Source organism: Triturus cristatus, chromosome 6 (assembly GCF_964204655.1).
Source record: "Triturus cristatus chromosome 6, aTriCri1.1, whole genome shotgun sequence".
NCBI classification, from domain to species: Eukaryota; Metazoa; Chordata; class Amphibia; order Caudata; family Salamandridae; genus Triturus; species Triturus cristatus.
The window spans coordinates 1,224,340,620-1,224,365,819 of NC_140589.1; the positions used below are offsets into that span (position 1 = coordinate 1,224,340,620).

Here is a 25,200-nt window from a genome sequence, read left to right on the forward strand (position 1 = left end):
GACATAGAGATGTGTCAATATAGGAAGATATTTCTGGGACTGGATCTGGTTTTAGCTAAGAGGGATATAGCACAGCATGGGAGAACAGCAAGTGGAAGACGGGTCGCGCAGATCATGTGAAATTCATGGCTGTTAGTGACACAACGGGTTTAGGACCAGCGTGACAAGCATGTTGTTTATCACAAATGATCACACAAACGAAGGCCTAAGTGATAACGGCAACTTGAGAGTATTTGCAATGTACACATTACAAGTACTCTATTCAGTTTAAGGCAATTAAATGAAATTAAGTCACTACGGCTCAGAGTGCCCCATATGACTCGTTCACCTTACCAAACCAATCTGATTATGAGGATTGGGTGTGGGGGGGAATACCATGTAGGCTACAAATGAAGTTTGCACCTAAATCAGGATTTAACATGTCTGGGAATCTCAGCATGAAGGGATTGTTCCTTCACAATTTCCATGGCAGAATTCTTGTGGGGAAAATCCACAACATTCTGCAATCACCGTGAACAGCACACCATGCGGAATTGTAATTCTCGAGACCATCATCAACACACCAAAATACTGGCTCTCATGGAATTAGGGTCTTTGTAGTCCATTTCATATTTTGTCAGTTTTCCCCATTTTATGTCTGTGTCTCTTGTTTGACAGGTCGACGCCTTTCGAATATCCATTCTACAATGCATTTAGTGATGAACTATACACACATCCACACAATAACACAACTTACATTGGTTGTCCTGATGAAGTGGCTCCGAAGATGTCCATTCTGGGCATATTCTGGTTAAAGGCCAGTGGTACCACGCTGTTTGCGCGGAGTGGCTGATAAAGATGAATGTTATACCCGCGAAAAGGCTGGTGTTGAACTGGAGGTGCACAGCACGGGCAGAGTTCTTTATTACGCACCTCATCATCTGAGAAGTTGAGAAAGAAAGAAATAATTGAAAGAGTGTGAATGAAACAGAGTTGTGTCTCAATGTGTTGGTTTTATTTCTCACTGATCTTCAGATATATATTTAACAGTGCCATGTAAACATCAATGAGGAAATGCAAGATAGCTATTTTGAGGCACACGCTTCCGCAATAAAACTGTCATCCTTTGATCTTGCAACATCACAATTTAACACAGACACAATTGTTGAGTTAGATACTATAAATGTTATTCCGGTTTCATATTATGAAGCTTATTGCTTGTTTCGCTTTTACTAGGCCCTGAGCAGTCGGATAAGGAAATAACTGACATTGGAAATAAAGAAACAGTGTCATAACATACGCACAGAGTCTCGCATGGTGGCCAATGACACGCAACACAATTGGCATGATTCACAAAGAGGTTTGGAATTTTACACTCACAGCTTTACACCTACATTTCAGTGCAGATTGACGAGTTTCCGGAAGTCTGAGAGGTTGGCAGATGCAATCCTGGAAAACTGTAATTCTGGCCTATAACACCTGGAAAACGTTTCAATATTCGTACTTACCCTAATGCATTTCTGCTTGTGAACAATCTCGCATGAACACAACTACACATTTTAGTTTTGCTTTTCTTGTTGGTTCCATTAGACAAAAATAGTTCCCAAAGAGAAATATCTCCCAAAACACCTCCCACAATTATAGGGGTCTTCCCTTCCCACTTACTTCAAAGAAATTAATTCCCACAAATAGGAGTAACATTTCCAATCATTTCAAGAGTGGGAATATATGTGTGTGAATCCCTAAAAACTCACAGATTTGTGGGTGGGCACAAACCTTCCAGGTCATTCCCCACATTGGAGCTCCCCACTCTTCACCTTTGGGAACAGATTTTATAACTAGACCCCAGGATCCTATCATGCAGTCTTTTCTCACTGCGTTCATTGTAGTTGGCAATATTTAACGCAAAAGAGCAAAACCCACAGTGCTGCTCTCCTGGACAGGAAGTAGAAAAATAAAAGGCTGCCAACGGATTATAAACAGAGGGTGTGACAAGATAAATGCTTTTGCTTTTTACTGCTGAACGCAGATAATCATTGCTGTTATGTTTCTTTCCTTCCTTGTCTTCAAGCTTGGCTGCTTTGTTTATTCAGTGGGCAGCTTGATGCATTGTACTGGACTCCTTACTGTGTCTCATATCCCTCAGGCTGCAGATTGATGTTGAAAGAGAATTCTGTATATTTCAGCTCTTGGAGCTCGAGAAATGAGGGGGGGGCAGGGTTGTAATCACCTATGAGCCTAATTCTGTAATTTGAAATTAACTTTGTTAAATATTTCTGCTTCGTACATTTGAAGAATGTAGAGGGGAAAAATACATAACTACAAGTTAGGGTGCTGAGTTAGGCAAATAATTCATAAAGAAAAAGTTATGTGAATCTTATTTAGATGTCTTGGTTTCGAATGCAATAAAAAAGGCATCAGTGTCATCTTCGAAAAATGTGGCCTGTGCTTTGAGCACTTCTATTGCCACACGGATTTCCGATTTTATTTGTGCCAGCCTGCTGGTAGTAGAAGGTTGCACCACCAATAAATAGCCAGGTATCTGTGCGAATAACCTCCAGCTGTAGATTGACTCTTGGCCATTCCCTGTACAACAGCAGGTCCATACAACATGGCGACAGAAAGGTGTGCGAGGCTAATTTCAGACTACCGTGATTGGCATCTCCATTTGCAGGTATCTTCAGCCCTCAGCAGTATTGACGCCACTTTGAGAGATTTCATGCTCCCTGCTTGACAACTCACCTGCTTCAATTTTTCAGTTGGAAGCCAGATCCGGAAGCATTAGCAACAAATGCTTTTTTGTAAGACTACTCATGCAGAGTTCTCAAAGCATATCCTCCTTTTCAAAAAGATATTCATGACTCTTGCAGGTAGGCTGCTCAAGCTGTTCTAAGAGTGCCGCTGTGGACGACGCCACCGGGGTACCCCTCACTTCTGGAATTGTTGATAGATTTCCATGTTCTGAGTTCCAGCATCAAGGAAAGTGGCAGTTTGTTTGCCATAGCCTATATTTGTGCCCTACTGGTAGCCGTACTTTTTATTTCTACGTAACGTTTAGGAGAGTAGTATTATGGGTTATGCAGTTTTGCTTTAAATATTAGGCTACAGAAATAAAAAGAGTAAGAAGAGAACTGCATAATAGTCGCCTCTGTGTCTTTAATAAAATCAGAAGTCTCCTTCACTAATCAGATAGCTGGCCTTACAATACACATTTTAGGGATGACTTGTGAATACATAAAAATAGGCTTTTTCTATATGGCCAATGCACTTTTTGCTATTTTTGTTTAATTTACTGTGCTTTTCTATACGCTGCCTCACCAAGTGTTACTGGAAGATTTTAGAGTGTAACAACATTTACATAGTAGAAGAACATAATATAAGTGCAATTAACATTGTTTATCAAAACAATAAACAGGATGCAGAAGGGGAAAATGGGAAGGGGGGGTATACTATCCAAGAGCAGTACATCAATGACTCATAATGGGTAGTAAGCACTATGTAAATGAAATTACAATATTGGGGGCGGGATGTCCTTACTGCGAGCAGTGGGAGGAACTTGAGAAAGAGGATGTGTCTCTGCAGTGAAGTTAAATTGCAGTTCAGCCAGAGCACAACGGTGCACCAAACAGATGTGGAACTCCTATAGCCTGACACCCGAGCCATATTGTTTGGGGTCAAGAGCAAAAAGTTTTCATGTGTATTTTGTCCTTGGGATAAGGAGGCACAACCCCCTAACAGCATAAACCTGTGACTGCCAGATTACAGTGCGACATTATGGATCAGGGAAGGGCATTGTCTGCAGTGAAGGTAATATTTGTGTCCATGTGTTAATGCTGTTCAAAATTGTATTTATGGCTCATTAATGCAAAGTCTTCATAATTAGGGTGAGCGCTTTAAGTAAATGTTGTAAGCTCCGACTGCACTACTGACAGTGGTTCTGGTATAAAAATGTGCACAGACGTTTTCAATATTTCGAAATATGAGGCCATGTATAATGCTCCCAGAATGCTCTCTGATTAGATGCAGACATTTGCAGAAGCTTGCAAGCAAGATTGAGGATTCTTTGCTTTCAAAATAAAATGTTCACAAAAAAATGCAAAAACATTTAGCTAAACTACTGTAAACTTTTAGGTACCGTTTCTTTGCAGCATCATTTAGTAAAATGTGTTGATGTATGCTAGTATTTCCCAAACAATATTCATAATGAAAATCAGTGTAACCAGTTTTAATAAGATTATGGAAAACATAAAAATAAACAAGCATTGGTAAAGCCAGTAGGTCTGAAATTGTTGGTCAGCCTTTTGGTTTTGACAATTTGTGACTTGTTTTGGCGTGGCTTTTGTAAAACCATATTGGTGTGGGAGCTGCTGGGCCCTTACCATTATAACAAACATTGGCAAAAGCACAAATAGTTTTGGTCTCAAAAAGCACACATTGCCACAGTAGTTCCTGGCAATGAATAAAATGACTGTGTCAATATGCTCCTAGTGAAACAACAGAATGCTGTCACTCACAGTGAAGGTAGCCAATAGACAGAGGGAGACAGCATTTTAATAAACACAAAAGGTCATGGTTATTGCCAAAACTAATGAGGGGCCCAATTATTAAATAAAGTCTCAAAATTGCACCTATGTCCTTGTATTACGTGCAGATATACAACTTTCGTGAATTCACATGACTTTACAGAAGTAGGCCAACAAATGGCACTACTAGAAAGTACTTGTGAACTGCAATTCAGCTTGAGCAAATATGTAGATGTAGATTTGTTAATGCGAAAATCTGAGTGTTTACAAGTTCACTTTCCCTCCAACCACTCTCCCCCCAACCCTGGAAGAAGTTATATGTCAGCCATTGTCCAACCTTTCTCAGTATGGGAAAAGATTAGAGAAGAGTTGGGGAAAACCCTAAAACATGCAAGTTAGTAGGTTTGCACAGACTCAAAAGGGCATTCCAACCCTGGAACTGTTGCTTACCATTATCTTCAGCCCCAGTATGTAGATCTGCGGAAACGTGGCAACATAAAGGAATTGCTAGTATTCAAACCCCACTATGGAAGGCGCCCTGGCATGATCAGAGAGGTTATTTTAGAGCTCTTATATAATGAGATTGCTGCCATAAGTTGTCGCCACATTACATGCCATAAAAGAGACAAGTGGATTTTGTTGCAGGACAAGCAGATTTATGAAGCAACCTGCCCCATGGACAAGTAGATATTTTATTAAATTACATACCCCTGACAACATATATTTTTGTCAAATATGTGTGTGGTGTAAATACATACGATATGCCACATATGGCTACCTATGATGCCAAGGTTCATTTTAAGCACCATTTACAATAACATTTGCGAAGCTAAATAGGCCAAACAGGGAGTTCCAATGTACAGTACATATTTAAGGTGTGGAATACAGGTGGTTTAATACTGTTTAAAAGAGGCAAAGCAGACAGAGTCCTAAAAGACAGCGAAATAATGAATAAATGGGGGGCGGGGGGGACCACGTCAATTGTTAGGTCACTTATCACAATTTGGGAAACAATGCCTGGGAGGACAAGGGAGTGATCTGATAAAGTTCTAGGTAGTATCTGAACATCTGCTACATATGAGACAATGGATCCAGACAAAATCTGTAATGCATGCTCCCTGCACTCTCCTTATCCTCCATATGTCTAGTAAGTCTAAATCGTCTATTGATTGTCACAAGGAACCCACAGCTGCACCACAGGATAGACCAAGTACCTTCGATCTCTTCAAGGGGGGACCAGTAGCTAAGTTAAAGTCCCTACCCTATAGAAATGTATTTGTATCTATCCGGATCTATGAAAGATATAGGGATGTTAACATATGATCCAAATATATTAACAAAATAGATAGATTTGTCACAAAAGACAGCTTAACCAGTACTATAATGGTGAGTGTAGAATGCATTGGACGGGAGGAAGCCTAGCACTAGGGAGAAATGATAACGCGGTAGCCGACAGCGGACCTTCGTCCAGGGGCACCCTGCCCGCTGCCAGATGCCCCCGGGGTCTGCCATAGTGTCGACGACTCTGACAATCTCCCCCCCCCCCCCCCCCCGGAGGCTGGGAGCTCCGGTGCCACTTCGGCCGGGCGGGAGCGCTTTGGCCTTGCTCCGCCTCTGCTCCTTTCCGCCCTAACATACCTGCTTTGACTACTGCTGCCGCCGAAGGGACGCGGCAGCCGCTGGTGAGGCAGATCGGAGCGATTTCTCCTGCCGTTGACTTGGTGGGCCTGGCGGCTCGTGCCCTGAACCAACTGGAGCTCCGCCGTAGCCACTGCGGCGTGGAGGGCCTGTGCCTCCCTCTGCCGCTCTGGAGGGCCGGCCGCCGCTCTACGCCGAGGAAACTGACATCCTGCGCCTCCTGGCCTGGTGAGTCTGCCTGCTGCCGCACCTTTCTGACGGCTGCCACATCTTTCTGCTGCCCATCACTCGCCCAACACCCGCAGCATGGCAACCTGTTATAACCACCTGAGACGTGCTGCCCCCTGGACACCTCTTTTGGCTGCGGCCCCTGGACCCATGGAGTGACGGTCCGCGTCCACTGATTACCGGGAAACTCATCCTTGAGGGTGCAGATGCGCCGGGACTATCTGGCCTCCTCACCCGGCAGTAATTTCACAGACCGCCATATCCGCTGTGCCTCCTCCCGGGGGGACCCTCCTCTATCTGGCAAGTCCCCTCATTGTCACCATCCCCATGTTGCTAAATCCTGCATGACCGCCTTGCACCCGCAGGCCTAGCATTTACACGCTATCGGAGACTCCCCTTGCTGAGATCTGTACTGCTTTTGTTACCAAAGCGGGCCGTCTCCACAGCCTCCACGTCTGCCCTGCCACTCAGCAAGGCCCGTCGGCCACCTCCTGGCGGAGGACTACGTTTGATATCACTTTCCCTTCTATCTGGCTTGCCCCTCCGCTCACCTGCTGATTCCCCAGTCCGAGGGGGCTGCAACAAGTGATTTTGCCACTCTTGCCCGCACTTGAACTCCTGCCACGGTCCTGGGGACCACAACACCTAGCATTACTTGTGTGGCGCACGGCCACAAACATCACCAAGAAACACCAGGAGGCATTCCAAAAGCGGCCGCCGGCCCGTCCGCGCCTGTCGGAGACCGGGCTGGGCCCCCCCCCCTCTGAGATCTGCACCAACAGAAGGTATAGTGGATGGTTCTTCTCACTTATTATTAACCTTAAGATGATTGGGACATTGGCATTGACATTTTGCATGTTAGATCCCTGCCACAGTAACAACAGTAACAAGATGAACAAGCGAGAGGGAAAGGGAAAGGGTGCGCAACCAGGTGGAAGTATCGTGGGGACACTCGACCAATTTTTAATCAGGGCAACCTCTGTACTAGAACACAAGATAGAAAGGATGGAGCGACGCTTATCCCTGGAGCCTTTTTTCCATAAAAGATCTTCTCTGGGGGGCACGGCACCCCACATTAACCCAGACCGGCAATTGAGCCCAGATAAAGTGATTGAAATAGTACTAGACACAGTTCCCGAAACACTGCCAGGATTGACACCTTGCGAACCTGAGCCCGAGTCAAACTGTACCACACAAAGAGCATCCACCAGGGCAACAGGACTGACAAAATCTCTGGGATTGGGATTGACCCCTGACCTTGTTATGAAGAGAAAGAGGGGGGGCCCACAGAGACCTAAACCTGCAAACCCAGCAAGGCCGAACAAAAGAGGGGGGGGACAAAACAGACATAGATCCAACAGTCCTAAGTAATGTGGAAATGCCGAATTCCGACACTCCTCATGCCCCCTGTCCGGCCTCGAACAAGGCTATGTGGCAGAGACTGGAAACCTTGGTCTCGACTATGTTAAATCCCATCACAATGAGATTGAGACGGATTGAAGAAAAAATAAATGGTCTCGTATCCCAGGCTAAGACTAACTTTCGTGCAATAGAGGCACTATTAGTTAGAGCCAGGACAATGCCACCGCCAAATGGAAAACCTCAGACCACTCAAGAGATAAGTAAACCAGCCCCAATCACAAAACCAACAAAACCTACAAGGATGAAGTCTGTACCCCAAAGTCTGGCACTCACCGCAGACACTAACATGGCCATTAGCGCGGATGAGAATAACATCATGACAAACGATACATCTGGCGAATTTGCCCAAACCTACACGAGTCCATCCTGTGCCAAAGAATCGAATAAAGCGGCTGTTGAAATCAATCCATTCACGGACAACACTAATTGTTTAACAACTGGGCAGAGTAGAATACCATCAGGGAAGAGCGGCCTTGGAGTTTACAGAAAGTACGAAAGATCGGAACGTGGATCACCAAAGGCTAGAATTCAGACCCTACATGTGCCTCCTGCGGCTGCTCCCCTGGTGGTGGTTCTGGGAAATGTGCCATTACTGCGGGAGGGACAGGCAGAATCCACAGTCCAATTAATGACTAAAGCTATGCATTGGGTGGACCAAAAACTGAAGGGGGCGGGGGTTCTGGACGGGGATATACACAGCCAAATGATTATGGCTAGAAGAGTCACCTGGCTAGGACCCACAAGAAAAGAAATGGGGGGAGATTGTGTGGTTTTAAATTTTAATTATGGCTTTATTGTCAGATTCCTTCTGGATAATCTAGGAAACAATTTAGATAGAAATCCCAATAATATTATTGTGGTACCATTGGGCTTTTTCTATAGATCACCTTTTCAACAAATAACAGGGAGCTGCCCCCAACGTACGGAAAGTCAGACATGGGTGGCCCCAAGAGGCTTAACTAGGTTAATCGACTTCAGACTTGAAAACAGATTTGCCCCCATTTCTGACCTAGAAGCTTGCGACTGACTACAACCAGTACAACCTAATCATATAGAGAGTAGTGAAAGCCTGCCCACATCAGTCCCTGATATTGATGATAGACTACAGTTAGTGCAACCAAATCAAACAGAGAGTAGTGATAGCCAGCTCATCCCGGCCCCTGCCGTCGGCGATAGTTCACAGTTACTAATAAAACAACAGGGGACACAAAACGCGGCTTTTAAGCTAGCTTCATGGCATACGGTACTGTCCCCAAACACTGTGACAATAATTGGCCAAACATACGGCAAGAACACGAATGTCTAGTGTCAGTCTCCCCCCGGATCCTGCCTGGGGAGGCCGAAGTAAAGAGGATGGAAATAAGCTACTCACCTACTCATCAGGGAATTAGTAATCAGGTGGGCATCGACTCCCCTAATGGTGAGCCGGTAAGCTCGTTATTAGCTATCGCATCATGGATTATTGCTGGTCTACAATCAAAGATCGCGTCTGCAGACTGGTCATCATTTATAGAGGGGCAGGATATTTGGGCCTTTCAGGAAACATGGACACAGAATTCTATATTCCGCCAAGGTTACCTGAATTTTGCAAAACCTGCCATTGCTGGTCATAAAGGGAGACCATCTGGGGGGCTTACTATCTGGGTAAGGCACCATTCAGGATACCGGGTTGAAGAGATACCAACGGATAGCCCCGACATCTTGGCTATCATACTACGCTCAAAATACGACCTAGACATAATAGTGATTAATGCTTATGCGAGAGGGATGGCGGGTGGGAATCTTTCAAATACTGTCTCCCTATTAGACACCTTCATTGAGAATCATAGGGGGAAAAATGATATGGTAATCGCAGGCGAATTTAGTTGCACCTTTGAGCCCCAAGGCTACGAAGACGGGGAGCCTCAGTAGCGATGAGGATTCTTTTTGGGGTATCCCATTTCTAATATTACCCCCGATAAAAAAATGGACAGAGGCTGCACTCCAGCTAAAAAGCTTGTGCCTGGAGCGGGGTATTAGGGCTGTAAATGGGAGGACACCATCGGATAGCGAGGACCAACATACCTATAACAAGGGGGTAAGGAGAAGTCGAAGTGACTACTTTCTTATTAATTTAGAGTTGTGGTCCCGATTAATCGATATGTCGATCCAACAGAGAACTGAGAGTGATTATAACCCTTTATTATTAACCCTACAGACAAAGGGGCTGGATACACAGTCGGAGACGACCGATATAGTGACTGCAGATGGAATCATGACAAATGATATGCGAAGGGTAAAATGGGCAATGATAATGGAAAATGATAACATCTTAGAGCAGATGAAGATAGCAGTGGAAAACACACTAACAGTCATTTCAACCCTAAACATCCAGGATGACTTTGATACTGTGATTTTAAAGGCACATGAAGATCTGTTTGCAAAGCTTACATTTTTTTTGTCAAGACAAAAAAACCTAGCAGTCGAGAAGTTCAAAAGTTAGCTAACTGGTACAACAAGGACTGTAGAGCTGCGTATAAGCATCTGTCACAAGCCATCAGGGAAAAAAAAATAGAGGAGGTTAAATTTTCACGGACCGCATACAAAAAAGCCCAACAGGTAGCTAAAAAGGAGTTTGATGAACAAAGATGGAATGAACTTCTGCAAGAGGGTAATGGGAAAAATATGCAGAAATTTTGGCAGACAGTAAAATGGGGTAGTGGTGAAATCAGGCAAGTCCCGGTCAACAATGTAGCACCAGAACTGTGGGTTTCCTATTTCCAGGCACAATTTGCTGCCACGCCAGACAGCCTTAACAATAATTTTGAAATAGTCCCTGACACCACGCTGACCTTTGGGATTGGGGAGATCAAAACTGCCCTGGACGCGATCCCAATGGGAATGGGTCCCCGGCCCGGACTGTATTCCGGCCGATCTATTCAGACATGATAGACCCAACTGGCTTAAATATATTGACATATTAGTTAATGCTATAGCCAGATGGGCCCCAATCCCAGAATATTGGCGTGGTGCTGAAATTATACCAATATACAAAAAAGGGGACCGTACTTGTCCAAGTAATTATAGGCCAATAAGCTTAATAGACACAATGCAAAAGATCTTGGCCAGGCTTGTGCTGAGCAGAATTAACACGTGACTAGGCGAACATGATATTCTATCAACATTACATGCTGGTTTCTGCTCCCATGTTAGTACTATCGATCAAGTTTTCAGGTTTATGCTGATTTACTGGAGTACCGTAATTATAGCTGGGGGAACTCTATATGCAGCTTTTATAGATTTAAAGTCTGCGTTTGATTTAGTCCCCCGCAACAAGCTATGGGAACCATTAAAGGAATCAGGGATGCCTTCAGAACTTCTATTTTTAATGGTCAAACTGCATGAGTCAAATTACACTCAGGTCCGCTGGGGATCACAGGGAAAGGTAACAGATCGGTTCCCGATAAGCAAAGGGGTTCGACAAGGGTGCGCCTTGGCTCCCACTCTTTTTTCATTGTTTATTAATAGGGTTGCTACTTACTTTTCTACATATTCAACAGATGCACCTACACTTGCCGGCTTGAAGGTACCACTATTAATGTTTGCAGATGATACCCTAATTCTATCCAAAACCCAAATAGGACTGCAACAAGCTTTGGATAGATTCACGGTCTTCTGCAACGACCATGAGTTAGTAGTTAATGTAGACAAAACAAAATTCATGGTCTTACATAGACATAAAATAGTGAAAGCGAGATTTGTTATGGATAATGCTCTACTGGAACAAACTGACACTTTTGCCTATCTGGGGGTCACCCTGGGAAAAAGGTTAAACTGGAAACCCCAGATAGATTTATTGGCCCTTAGGCACGTCCAACTTGCAAGTGTCCTATTGGAAGAGCACTGACTTTCACAAACTAAGCCGGTAGGCCCTGCAATAACGATTTATAATGCTAAGACCAGGGTCTCAATATTATATGGTGCAGAGCTCTGGGGCTTTGAAATTGTAACACCTTTAGCCATTGCCCAGAATAAGTTCATGAGATCCCTAACAGATCTCCCACAATCCACTCCTCTTAAACCCCTTTTTTTAGACTTGGGTTGTACTGCATTAGAGGAGATAGCTTAATTTAGGCCTATAGCGTATTGGAGAAGGCTCTGGACTACGCTGGAGCTGTTACCCTATGCTAACGCACTAAAATATGTAAGAGAAATAGATTTGTCACGTAAAATTAAATGGTTGCAAAAGATCAGGTGTAGGTTGGTTAATATGGGGCTTAGCCATCTGTGGGAGGATCCGATAGGTAGTTTGTTTCCAACAAAAAATTATTTTAAGGAAGCATATTGGAATATGGTTAACATCAAATCCATGTCACCTATACAAAACACTTCCCTTACTGGTATTTTTCTGGAACACAAGTTTGAACCAAGGTTTGAAGCATACTTGAATGTTATTTCTAGACCATGTGATAGGAAATTGTATCATTAGTTTAGAGTAGGCTCACTCCCTATAAAAACGTTCACATTAGGGGGTTATTACACAGCTTACTCCACTCTGGGATACAGGACGACTGGGAAAACTTAGAAATAGTAAAGGATTCAATAACTGGGACGCCATAGGCATTTCTACGGTGGGGGACCTGTGGGTTAGGAGAGGGGTGATAGAGTTCGAACGCCTGCAGGATCAATATGAGCTAGCCCCTTCTGAACAATTCAGGTATATACAGATTAAGCATGCACTGCAGGCAGTCATACCGCCAAACACCGTACTGCCGGTGGCCTCTCCCTTAGAGGACAGACTCCTCACTGACTACATAACGAAAAAGGCCACCTCTTTTACTTACCGTAAATTAATTAATAATCTACCTGACCCAACGCAGGCACTGAAGAACAAATGGGCCGTTGACCTTGGGGAAATGGACGAAACAGACTGGCAGATGGCACTTTCATCACCGCAGGAAGTTGCAATACCCTCGAGACTGAGGATCATACAATTAAAGATATTACACCGTGTATACTACACTAGATTAACCCTACATAAAATAGGAAATATCTCTCATCCGTATTGTCTGCGGGAGTGTGGGGAGGAGGGAACATTCTACCATACTATATGGCATTGTCCGAGGGTTATGACATACTGGGTGGCAGTGATGCAGACCATATCGCAAGTGGAGGAGGTATCGGTAGCACCAGAGCCTAAAAGATGTTTCCTAAATATATGGGAGCCCAATGATCTAACCCATCCGGCACAGGACTGGACAACCTTGGGAATGATGGTCGCTAAAAGAAATATAGCTAGGTTGTGGGGCTCTAGATGCTCGCCGAAGCTCAAGGCATGGTGTACGGATATGGATGAGGCAATGGTAGCAGAGAAGACTACATATATTAACCGAGGTTGTCCACAGAAATGGGGGAAGGTTTGGGGAGCCTGGAACAAATACAGGGGATTTATCTGCAAACCACCAGAGTTGACAAGTGAGGATATCTCCACCTGAAATGGGGAAGGGGTGAAGTGATGTGTATGGGTTCATAGATGTGATCAGTCTAATATTACGATGTAACAGTGCTATGAACGTTGATATAAGAAAAATGTACCAGCAAACTGACAGTATACGTGTATTTACGTGATTATATTATGCCCTACCTTTAATAAAAAGAGTTAAAACATTTTTTACAAAATAAATAAAAAGTTCACATTAAAATGGCAAAATGCAATAGATATCAAATGTCCCTCATGCCAAATGATGGATGAGTCTATTATGCACATATTGTTCGTATGCCCAGTATACAAGTACCCCAGGGATAAATGGATAAAGCCGGAAAATTTGCTCCAATCTTGGCACGAGATCAAGCAAAACTGCATTTTGCATTTTGAAAACAAATTTGAATGAAGATATAGTAATAGCAATGGCTAAGTTTCTGAGCTGGATGTGAGACATCCGAAGGAATAACATGAAGAAATTAAGTGCCATGAATGCCAACCCTGATTTTTAATAATTCTTAAGCGTTTATACATACTGTCATTTGGGGAGTCTTGAATGTGTACTAAATTTGCGTCTTACTTGTACACTATGCCGGTGTATATTAGCAGTTGAGACTATGAAAAACTGTATACTCAAGGCTGCAAAATTTATACCAGGGATTATATGTGCAATATCATTAAATGCCAAACACCTTTACATTGTTTAATATTTTAAATCAATCTTTTTACTACTTGTAATATTACAGCATGTTTTAATGAACATCAATGTTTTGTATTGTACTGTTTTATTGTGTCTTTAATGACTGAAAATATCGAAATAAAGACTAATTTGAATTTGAATAATGGGTCCCTAAGTGTTGGTTGAGTTTGAAATCGAACTTTTCCCAAACACAATACAGTTACTACCCTAGAATAAGAAATAAATCAATCAAATCAATTCAAATCAAGGGATATTTATTAAGCGCACATATCACTACAAAAGTCTCATGGCGCTGATGGATAACTTGTGCAATTAGATGTCAAACAGCAATGCCTTCAGCTTCCTACGAAAGCAATTATGATCCATTGTGGGCCGTAACTGGAAATTTATTCCAAAACGAAGGGGCCAGAAAAGAGAAAGATCTACCTCCGTTGGTGACGGTACGAATTCTGGGAGATACAAGAAGGGCTGTGTTACTGGATCTCAGAGTTCTGCCAGGGAGATACCAGTTAAGCTTTTCAGTCCAGAAACCCGGACCTTTTACGTACATGTTCTTATGTGTCAAACAAAGCATCTTAAATTGAATACGCTTCCTAACAGGCAACCAATGCAAAAGTTTCAGAGTGGGAGCCGATGAAGATCTGGGTGGAAGCTTAAGTACCAGCCTAGCTGCAGTATTCTGCACGACCTGAAGCCTTGACAGTAGATTATCATTTATGGCTGCAAGTAAAGCATTACCATAATCCACTTTGCTAACAATAAGTCCCTGAACTAAGGGCCTTCTTGCCTCAGTCGGAATCCATTTAAAAACGTTACGCAAATTGCGCATAACACCAAAACAGGTACTCACTGTCTTGTTTACATGGTCTTTCATGGACAATTTATTGTCCATTTGAAAACCGAGATTGCGCACAGTTGACGTTGGAATGGGACAAGGGCCACGGTCAGAAGGCAACCAGTCATGGGACCAAAACTCTTGAGCCCTACCATAGAGCACCATCTCTGTCTTTCCTCCATTTAGCTGCAAGTGATTAGCACACATCAAATTTTCAATGTGAGACATACAGTTTTTAAAACGGAACCTAGTTTCAGTTGGATCAGGACCAATAGTGATCAGAATCTGAATGTCTTCAGCATATGAGACGACATCGAAACCATGTGATCTAATCACTTCAGCCAAAGGGGTCACATAAAGATTAAAAAGAGTAGGGCCCAAAATAGAACCTTGGGGCACTCCCATCTTGACTGATCTACTAGAAGAAATTGTGTCATCTACCTGAACAATTGTAGTACGATCAGAAAGATAATTTTTTAGCCACTGCAGAGCTTTTCCCCTGACACCAATCTCCCACAGTCGATGTTCAAGAATGCTGTGGGAGATGGTGTCAAACGCTGCAGACAGATCCAACAGAACGAGAATGGAAGACTGACCTCTATCCAGAGCACGTCTGCTGTTGTCTGTCACTTCCAACAGAGCTATTTCCGTACTATGTGCTGCCCTGAAACCCGTCTGTGAGGGGTCAAGCAGCCCATAGCTATCAAGATGGTTAACAAGCTGTTTATTAACCAGAAACTCCAACATCTTACCAAAGTGGGGGAGCAACGATATTGGGCGGTAATTGGAGAGAAGTTTAGGATCTGCAGTAGTTTTTTTTAATATAGGCCTAATTCTGGCAGCTTTACATATTCTAGGAACTTCAGACCTAGACAATGACTCGTTAAGTAAGTCAGTGAGACAATCCAATAGAGCAGGAGCAAGGATAGGAAAAATTCTAGCTGGTAGAGGATCAGTGGGAGAACCAGATTTAATTTTCATGATAGCCTTTATCACTTCATCGGAACTACAATGAATAAATTCTTCCATGTGAGGAGGATCAAAGGTAGTCAGGGAAATAGACCCCAAAACACCCACAGTATGTTGGGGAGAAAAGGAATTGTGGATATCAGTGATCTTATCCTCAAAAAATTTGGACAATGAGTCAATCCACTCCTGGGAGATACAGGAATGCACCTGGGCGGCTGGAGTAGAAAATTCCTTAAGGATTTGGTGGAGCTCCTTGTTAGAATTGGCTGCCTTCTCAATGCGATTTAGGAGAAATGTTTTTTTTGCCTGTCTAATTTTTTCCATATATTCATGGTGAGAATCTTTGTATATTTTACGGTCAATAGAGTCTTTAGTTTTCCTCCATTTCCGCTCTGCCGCCCTACAAGAGAGCTTTATTGACCTTAACTGAGCGGTAAACCATGGAGCTGCTCGAGTTTCAACTCTAACTCTAGAAAAAGGAGCAATTGTATCCAACACCTTGGTTATTGACTTTTCTAAAAAAAAATGCTCTTTGATCAATAGTGTCCCCTGGGCTAGGTTGAGGCACACTAAAATGGGAAGTAAAAACAGGTAAAGTAACTTTGCTCCAGGATCTTCGCCAAAGAGATTTCTTCCTAGACACGGAATTAACGGTATGGTCCAGAATAACAAATTTTACTAGGCTATGATCCGACCATAGTAATAGCTGTGGGAGCTCAACCTTAACCTTGTCGGAATTGGTAAATAACAGGTCAAGCGTATGTCCAGCCGTGTGTGTTGGCCCGGACACCAGTTGCACCAGTTCCAATGTGCTAGTACTAGAAATTAACTGCTCCGTATCAAATTCAAGTGCTAGTTCCTCATGGTAATTAAAATCCCCCAACAGGAGAAAGTAATCTGAAGCAAGTACGTGTGGAGCAATTGTCTCCAACAATTTATGTGTAAAATCATATTTAGGGCCAGGGGGTCTATATACTAAGGCTCCTCGCCAAGTTCCACCTAACAGACCCTCAATTTTAAAAACACACATTTCCATTAAATTAGTACAGATAGTTTCTAAAGAAATGACACTCACATCCGAGGTAGCAGCTATGAGTAGGCCACCACCCCTATTTAATTCCCTATCAACTCTAGTTAAGGTATATTGTGGGGGAAAAGCAATGACAACATCCGGGGAGGCGTACTTATGCAACCACGTTTCTGTAATAAAACAGATGTCAGGATGTTCCGAGTCAATAAGACTACAAATTTCCACAGTATGTTTGGGGATAGAGCGAGCATTAAAATAAAGAGCTTTTAATGATTTTAGAAAAAGTGGTGGCAAGTGTTTCACAGGAGGGGACAAGTGTTTCAGGGCCAGAACTACTGTGAACACCATTTAATATGATAGCCGCTGGTGTATCAGGATGTTTACATAGTGGATAACTGAGGTCTCTCAACTCCTGACTTGAATATTTAATCAAAGTCATTTTGGGGACTTACAGATACCCAAGATCTCGCAACAATAAAGAGCCTGACAAGGAAAAACAAAGAGAAGAAGAAGAAACAATATGAATCAAACCAGGAATCGTGGCAGCAGGCAGCGGTCAGGCGCGGACGGGCGCAGACGGGCTTGCCTTATATGAAGAAAAAAAAAAAACAGCTAGAACGCAACCAGCAGTTCCATTAAGCAAGCCGGTAACAGGAAGTAGGGACAAGCGCCTTAACGTCCCTCCGCACAATCGGCGCTTGCCGTGGCGGACCGGGGACACAGGCTACTACAGTAAGGTGAGAGAAACACTGTTAAATGTGTGTGAAACACTGTTAAATGACAACACAATTGAAGGATATTAAAATAAGAAAGCGGCGCAATTAAAATTAATACAAAAACGAGGTGACAAGACACTTTTAAAAACAAATGCCAAATCCCAAACGTTTTAATGTCCCACAAGCGTAAGCACTGAGCACATTACTTTCCGCAATACGAGCGAAGGATAAAGCGGTTTGCACTAAAGAGTGTCCACCGCCATCAAAACATCAAATCTAAAGGATCCCACTAGGACGAAAACGTATTATGTTTCTCATGGTTCTGTTGAATTTTTCTGGAGCAGGTTGATTTCCACTTGCTATCTAGTGAGACGAGATAATGCAAGCATAACCTTCTTCTGTACTTGTTCCTAACATAATGGCTAAGAGGGAAGAGGCACTTCCTTGTGGTTAGGCATTTGTCAAGGAAAGTAGCAGCCATCTGTAACCTGTGGCTAAGAGCTGAAGCACTCCTGTGTGTTCATACGTTTTTATCAGGGCGAACATGCGTGCTTTGGCTTACTTCGCTGACTATCCTGATGCATGTATAATTTAACTTTAACTGCCCAGGTTGTCAATCTATGTAATATTGTTCATTCTGTCATTCACATTACCGTGGCAAGATGTCCAAAATTAAACCCAGCCTCGATATTCCATAGATGTTGAGCCACAAAGCATTCTCCGCACCACTGCCCACCTCACTAAGTCTCACATGGATCCCATTGATGCACTTCTGCCCAATCGTGATGGCGGTATTATATTGCTTTACTAACTGCTTAATATTTGTTATGCTATCACTCCCACATATAAAGCGTTAGTTCTATTTCGACCTCTGCTTGCATTGTCTCAAGTTACTGGTGATATCATCTGCTTCTGTGCGCTTCCACTGATGTCGAGATTATTTGTTGTCTGCAGGCACTGTTGTGTTATTGTTAAATCAAAAATCAATATGTTTTTTAATGCGCTGTGTACACACAACCCCTGGATGGACATTTATACTTTACTGGTACCGTGATAATTGTGAGGCACTATCTCAAGACTCACCCCACATTCTTATTGCGAGGTAAGCCTTTGATTGCTTGCCAATGTCTAACCAGAGACTCAGAGATGACTAAGATCCATTTTCTGTTGAAGACTTGGTATCTAGAGCTCTGATGATCAGGAGCCCTTAGCTTTCCCACCTGCCGAGAGCTAAGTGCCCCTGTAACCATATGCTGCAGAAAACCTAGTCTGACATTGACTGGCAGTACAACCGGAGTCTGGGCCATATTAGAAATACATTGTACTAGTGCAATAATACTCTTCTTTTATTGATTCCAGCAGCAGCTATCTATCTTAACGAGGCTGAACTGAGAAGCATGAACTTTAGAGCCACTGAATGAACAGTGTAAATTAAGGCATTAAGACGTCCTCAAGGAATAAAGCTACCCTAAAATAATCCCTTGTGAAGTACCAGCCTCTTCAAATGAGGGAAGCAAATCCGAGATTGAAGCAGTTATTGTTCTTTTTACAGACCTACCTGTACATTTGCCTCCGAGTGGGACACAGGTTGCTAAGAGTTTGCAACAGAGTTGGATATGAATGCCAAATAAGATTATGAGAAGACTAAGTTGGTATTAATTAGGGTTTTTTGGTCAGACCCCTGTTCAGTACAGAACTAAGTTCAAGGAGGCAGAGGAAACATGAAACATATGGGTCCAGGACGGTTAGCTGCACCAGAAACTTGAAAAGAGGGGCGAATACGAAGAAAGTGGTGACTTTTGAAGTTCTGTTTAACCTTGTGCTATGCTAGCAAATTTCGGAGGTCTGTCTTTATAATTTGAATCAGTATCTTATTCTGCCCCACCTTAAAAACTCCATGCTCTTAGCTGTGTTGGTAGACAACTGCGATGACCTATTAAGGGCAAAATCAGTGGCCACCCATTAAGCCAGATGGTGCGTCTAAACAAGCACCCCAAAAACATTCGAACAACCTTTCAGGAAACCAGGGATTGTGAAGGGTGAGGTGAAACCCCAATGTACTGGCCCAAGTCTAGTGCTGGGACATAGATGCATTTTCCTCTAAGTGGGTCAAGAAATATGGTGGGTACTAAGACTGCAAGCACAATTTCCATAAGTGGGAATACCTTAAGTATTCCAACAGGACTCCATGAGTTCAAGTTAACACCCTGGTTATAGAACCCAGAGGGTATGCCACCAGGCGATCGTCTCTCTTCATCCACAATACCAAAATACTTCTCATTTAGGTTGCACTTATATCCTTTCAATCGCCTACAACTTAAATATAATGCTGAAGTGTAATAGCACTTCTCCATTTTCACTCCACTTCACTACATTCAAGTACAGCAACATAATACAAGAGAAGTGAAGCACTTTGGTCATCATGCATGACACCAAATTACTTAACATATATGCCAAGTAAACATATTTACAACAAAGCACACTCTACAATACCCATGTTCTAACGTGCTTCAACACTTTGCCTAGGATCTAAAATGCTATATAAAATACTAACAAAATGACACCATCAGAACATATTACATTTTTCAGTTAAACTAGCTTAACTTGCACCTCTCCATTCGTAACCAGCAAAGTTTTTTCCAGATTACTGGGAAACTCAAGATGAGTAGGAGGGATTCCACCGCTGGAGGAGACACACACATGTTGGAGAGAGAGCTTTGGATCACCCAGTCAGATAAGATATGGATCCCCTTCCACCTCAGGTGTGTGATGAACATTACAAAGGTAGGGTCTGGAACTCAGATCAAAGTTAAAAATCTTCCACGTTTAGTGCACCTCACCTCTGTGATTCACAGTTGCTTTTTCTGTCACTCCCCTACTAGAAAACGTCAATCTCCCAATTAAACTGAGGGTCAATTCTGATTCAAGGTAATCAAAGTAATCACCCTAAAGTGCTGCTTTGAGAAGGAAAAGCTTTCATAAGTGGCGCTCTAGTTTCTTTTTTTGGGGCTTCTATACTCTTTGCTGCAAAGAAGCAGGAATATAACTTTTCATTTAGCAATAGGCACCATTTTGATTTCTTATCCACCCCAAGTGCAGCAGCTATGATGAGAGGGAGAAAGCGGGTTGAGTAGAAGATTGGTTCTGGACCCTTGTCTAACCACCAACAGAATTCCAGTTTACTGGGTAATTGACTACAAAGCTTGTAGGAACCGAAAGAGTTTACCTCCTACTCCTCCCCATTAAGCTGAAAGGATTTCAAATGTCAGAGGAAGAAGACATTTAAACTTTTAGTACTTCCTATTCTGTCCCTGGATGAACGGTTCTGTCTGGAGAGCAGATTTATAATGTCACTGTTGAATGCCTTGTATCAAAGTGTGGTAAAACTGTGCATTTGTCAGACAACATAAACATTGGAATGGTGCGAGTCTGATTCCCCGCAACCCCTCAGGAGATGTTGGCCTATAATCCTGCTAGCTCACAGTGCACCATCAAAACTCCCAACCTTACAGGGTAACAAATGTGTGTGCAACCTTACAACATGATAACTCTGATCCAGCAAGGAAATCGCAGTAACAGATCTCAAACCTTTTTGTCTGGATTTGCCTGCATACCCAAAGAAGTACACAAGAAACACAAAGCAAGGCTTTACAAAATTTATTGTAGCGTTGTGATTCTTGCATAAAATACGTGAGCTGCAATTATGAGTAGAATGAAACAAATTAGCGTAATCAGCATTTCAAGAACAGTGATAAGACTAAAAACTTCCGCCATTTTGCTAAGATAGTGTATACTTGCTGGCCTATAAGTACTGGGTATGTGTACTCCCAACAAGCACTGCCTAACCTAGCCTTGCCTAGGATGGGTCAGCTGTCAAATTTCTGCCGGGTGGACTAACTCCCTGTTACCTGTTGGTAAGTGTCATCAAGCTGCCCATCTTGGTGTAGAACGGGATATCCCTCGTGTTGGTACACAGGAATCAGCTGAGCTGGTATTCTTATATGTGGCAACCCGCAATGTCATCTGAGTGTTCCTCTGTCTAAATAAGTAAGTGGTTGTGTATTTATAACAATAGAACCCAGGCGGCCATGTCGCAAGCCCTGTTTACGCCGTAATTGTTTATTCTAGTTGGATAGCATTATCGCCTTTCGGACAACAACATAAAAAACATTTACACAGTGAACTTTATCCATTGTACTGAATGTTCAACGTATCGTGATAGAGTGCCTACGAAGTTGGAAAGAAAGAAATGCAGATTCAGAAAATTGTTATCCTACATTGACATGCATGCAAATGTATATCAAACGTCATTGTGTGTAAAAGAGAAGGAAACTTAAGAAACCCAAGCATGTAAATGGCAGTGTTTCTTCTAGACCTATTCTGACCACGTGACATCACAAAACCCTTTATATTTTATACACTATATAAGAACACTTAGTTAGTCAGTTGAACATCGTTGGGTGAACATAAAAAAAAAACGGTCTGTCATTCTAATGAAATTTCTTATTATAAGATGACATGGGCCCTGCCTGCCTCTCTCTCATAAAAGTATCTGGGAAGTCATTGCTGCTAGTGTCAACCTTATAGTTTGAAACTCTATCAGGGAGTGCTAGCAGAGATGACAATGGACCTTTGATTCTTTTTAGGGTGACCCGATATCATACAGGTCTGTACTAAAGGTGCGATGCAACACAAACAGCTCTTTTCACTAGACTGCATACTTGGAGTCTCACCTTGATTTGAGGAATTCTTTCTGTTCTTTTTATTGTCTTTAACGGAATGCAAGGAATTCAGGCCACTAGTGAAAGGCATTAGAGAACAAGGTACCGTGGTCAACGGGACCAATGTTAACAGCCTGTGCTGTTGCTCTAAATGCCAATTTGACTAGAACCATCAAATAATTTTCCATCCTGTTTTTGCATAAACAATACTGAAACATTTTTAATTATGGAGCATCTTGCAATGACCATTATAATAGTAATCATCTCCCTAGTTTAAAGATTCCTTAGACAAGGGCATTTGGTGGTGACAGACCAAATGATTTTAGATTCTGTGGAAGCAATACATTTTTTGGGGTGTTTGTTCTCCAAAATACCTGGTTTGGAATTTATTCTGTACAAGGATCAATAGAACCTCAGCTGATGGGATCCAGAACCACAACCCTATTTGCCATCGCCAGTTACCTTTTCAGTCACTTTTGTGCACCTCTGTTCCTCATGAGCAAGATGGATAATTTGGGAGCACATCACATAACTTGAATCATTGGAATTCCTTGGACTGTATGATATTAGAGAGCAGAGATGGACGCATGCGTTGTTGAGGAGGACTGAGGGAGGGGGAGGGGTTTGGAAGCTGAATAGGGGATAAAAATAGAGGTTTTGTTATGCAGCTTATTGGTTATGCGTTGTATAGGCCGGGAGGGACTTTTTATGACCCTGCTTTAGGTAGGGTAGGATTGGCGGGGGGCTTATGCCTAATTTGCAGGGTGGATGGTGAAACAACTTATGTAAGGCTTTATATGTGGCTGTGCAATAAAAAAAACAATAAACTATGTTTAAAAAAAAAAGATGGATAATTTGGGAGATTATACTGTGATGATATTGTGCCCAAAATGTTCCAAAAAGATTAGGCCTATTCCTCCTAAAGCAAGTCAACCTGAGATTGGGCAGGAGAAGGTATGATTGGTTCTGGTCCATGCTTGCAGACTCTTCCTTGGGACCAAAACCACTCTGCAAGGTACAACCTCCTTCCTGTAATAGGTGACACTGAGCACACCACAATACTGGTCTTTATCTTCTTTCATTGCTGTGTTTTATTGTTGCTGTTGGGATCCATTTGACACTTTCTCGAGTTTGAGACTTTTCTCTTCTTGTGAACCAAACTTTTATGTAATGTTCTTTGAATCTGTAAATGTTATGCACAGGACTTGGGCGCAATCTGGTGAATGGAAGAGACCTTTTACTGAAAATAGCACAGCAACAACAACTGTATTTGATGTATCTCATATATCTACTGTTCAAATTCCCAGCCATCTTCAAAGACAATTTGAGAAGTAAAGGGGAAGCCTTGGCAGTATAAGAAGCAGAGGAACTTCGTGGCAGAGAACAATATAATTCCATCAAGTGAAGACCAACCCTAGATTTGGGAGAGTATTCGTAATTCTGTTTCACATTTACTAATCATAAAGTCAACTACGAAACTCCCTTGGGTAGTCACCAACACACAGAGTCTCTGTGACCTTAGTGGAACTGTAAGGATATTGTTGTTTTGTACTTGTGGTGGGGCTTAACACAAACCACTAATGACAGGATCCCCAGACAGATGTATCAGCAGCTGCTGGATTCCAGCAAGCTTTCAGTTGCTAGCTGATCCATAATACAGCAAACATACATACATCACTGATGTCCTCGGAATGTTGCTGCCAAAATTAAGTTGTTTAAGTGCAGGCCTTCAACCCTATCTTTTATCATTCATGGTTTACATAATGGTTTTAAACATCAGGAATATGAATTTAACTTCTGGGAAAAAATCACAGAACCCTCTGTCCCAAAGGCCACACCATTAAGGGCTGCCTCTTTCAAAATAAATAATTGTTTTGCTTGGGTGAGGCCATCTCTTATTGTCCTGTGTGAAATCTTAGCCTTCTTTATCCTTCTTTAGATACCATTTCAAATCAAGCATTTGCAATGCAATAGGTCTCGCATTTGCAAGAGTTTAGCTAATGGCATTGTAAATAAAAATGCCTTTTATTTATCTGTTTGATAATTAACACATAAACTCTTGTAAATTCGAGACCTGTTGCATTTCAAAGAAACAGCTGCTTGGAAAGTGAAAGCGCGCATGGTGCGCTGAATGTTGCAGGAAAGCATGTCGTGCCTGCAGTAGGAGAAATTCATTAAAGAAAATAGTGCTTGCAGACTAAATAAGACATATACGAAGTAAAAGGGCCAGTCCTCATGGGAGGTTACAAATGAAGACAAGGCGGTACTAAGGAGGGACTAATAAGCCTATTAACGAATCAGAAGTCAGCATTTACGAAAGACAATGACCCAAGCTAATGACAAATATGGGCGGAGAGTGGGCGGGGCTACAAGTACATACTCAAATACAGAATGCCTCGCAGAGCAGCGCATGCGCTGCCCAGGCTCGACCTTATCAGCTCATGCAGGAGGGTCTATTGTACTATGGTGTCATCAAACAGCAATTTGTCTTTTTTTCTTTCACTGGTGCCAACAAAGAGGCCTATTTCCCATTGAGCTATGACTCTCTATTACTTCGGCATTTAATCTTTTATTCCTTAGTATTAAACATTTATCTCCTCCAACTTGTCGGATTTTCAGCTAATTTCTCATCCCTTGGGGTCCCTTTCATGTGCAGTTCATCCATAAATGCACATCTCTCTCAGTAAGGTTCCAAATCGGGGTCTCTATTATGTGTGTAGCAAGTGAACTGCTATTCTTATCTTGGCTACCTACAGCCTCAGCATCGTAAACTTTCCTTTCATTTTACTCATGTTCACTCATGTGATAGGGCCCAGTGTCAGGCTCCTTAAGTATAAAGTGAGTATGGGATCTACATGGAAATCCACCAATCCTCTTCTCTCCGGGAACTAGATGAGGCAGAAAATCGAACACAGGGCTGTTGTGATCTCCCCGGCAGAAAATGGGCATAAGGCCAGAAAAAGAGATATACACTGGTT

General features: G+C 42.6%; 1 protein-coding gene across 1 annotated transcript in view; it reads right to left on the minus strand.

Annotated features, from left to right (window-relative positions):
• TRAF3IP2 (TRAF3 interacting protein 2) overlaps positions 1–25,200 on the minus strand; it is a 222,308-nt gene that overhangs the window by 158,602 nt on the left and 38,506 nt on the right. Inside the window, exon 3 of the mRNA XM_085612141.1 lies at positions 737–920. Within this exon, the coding sequence (XP_085468267.1) occupies positions 737–920 (184 nt within the window). The remainder of the gene's footprint in view (positions 1–736; positions 921–25,200) is intronic.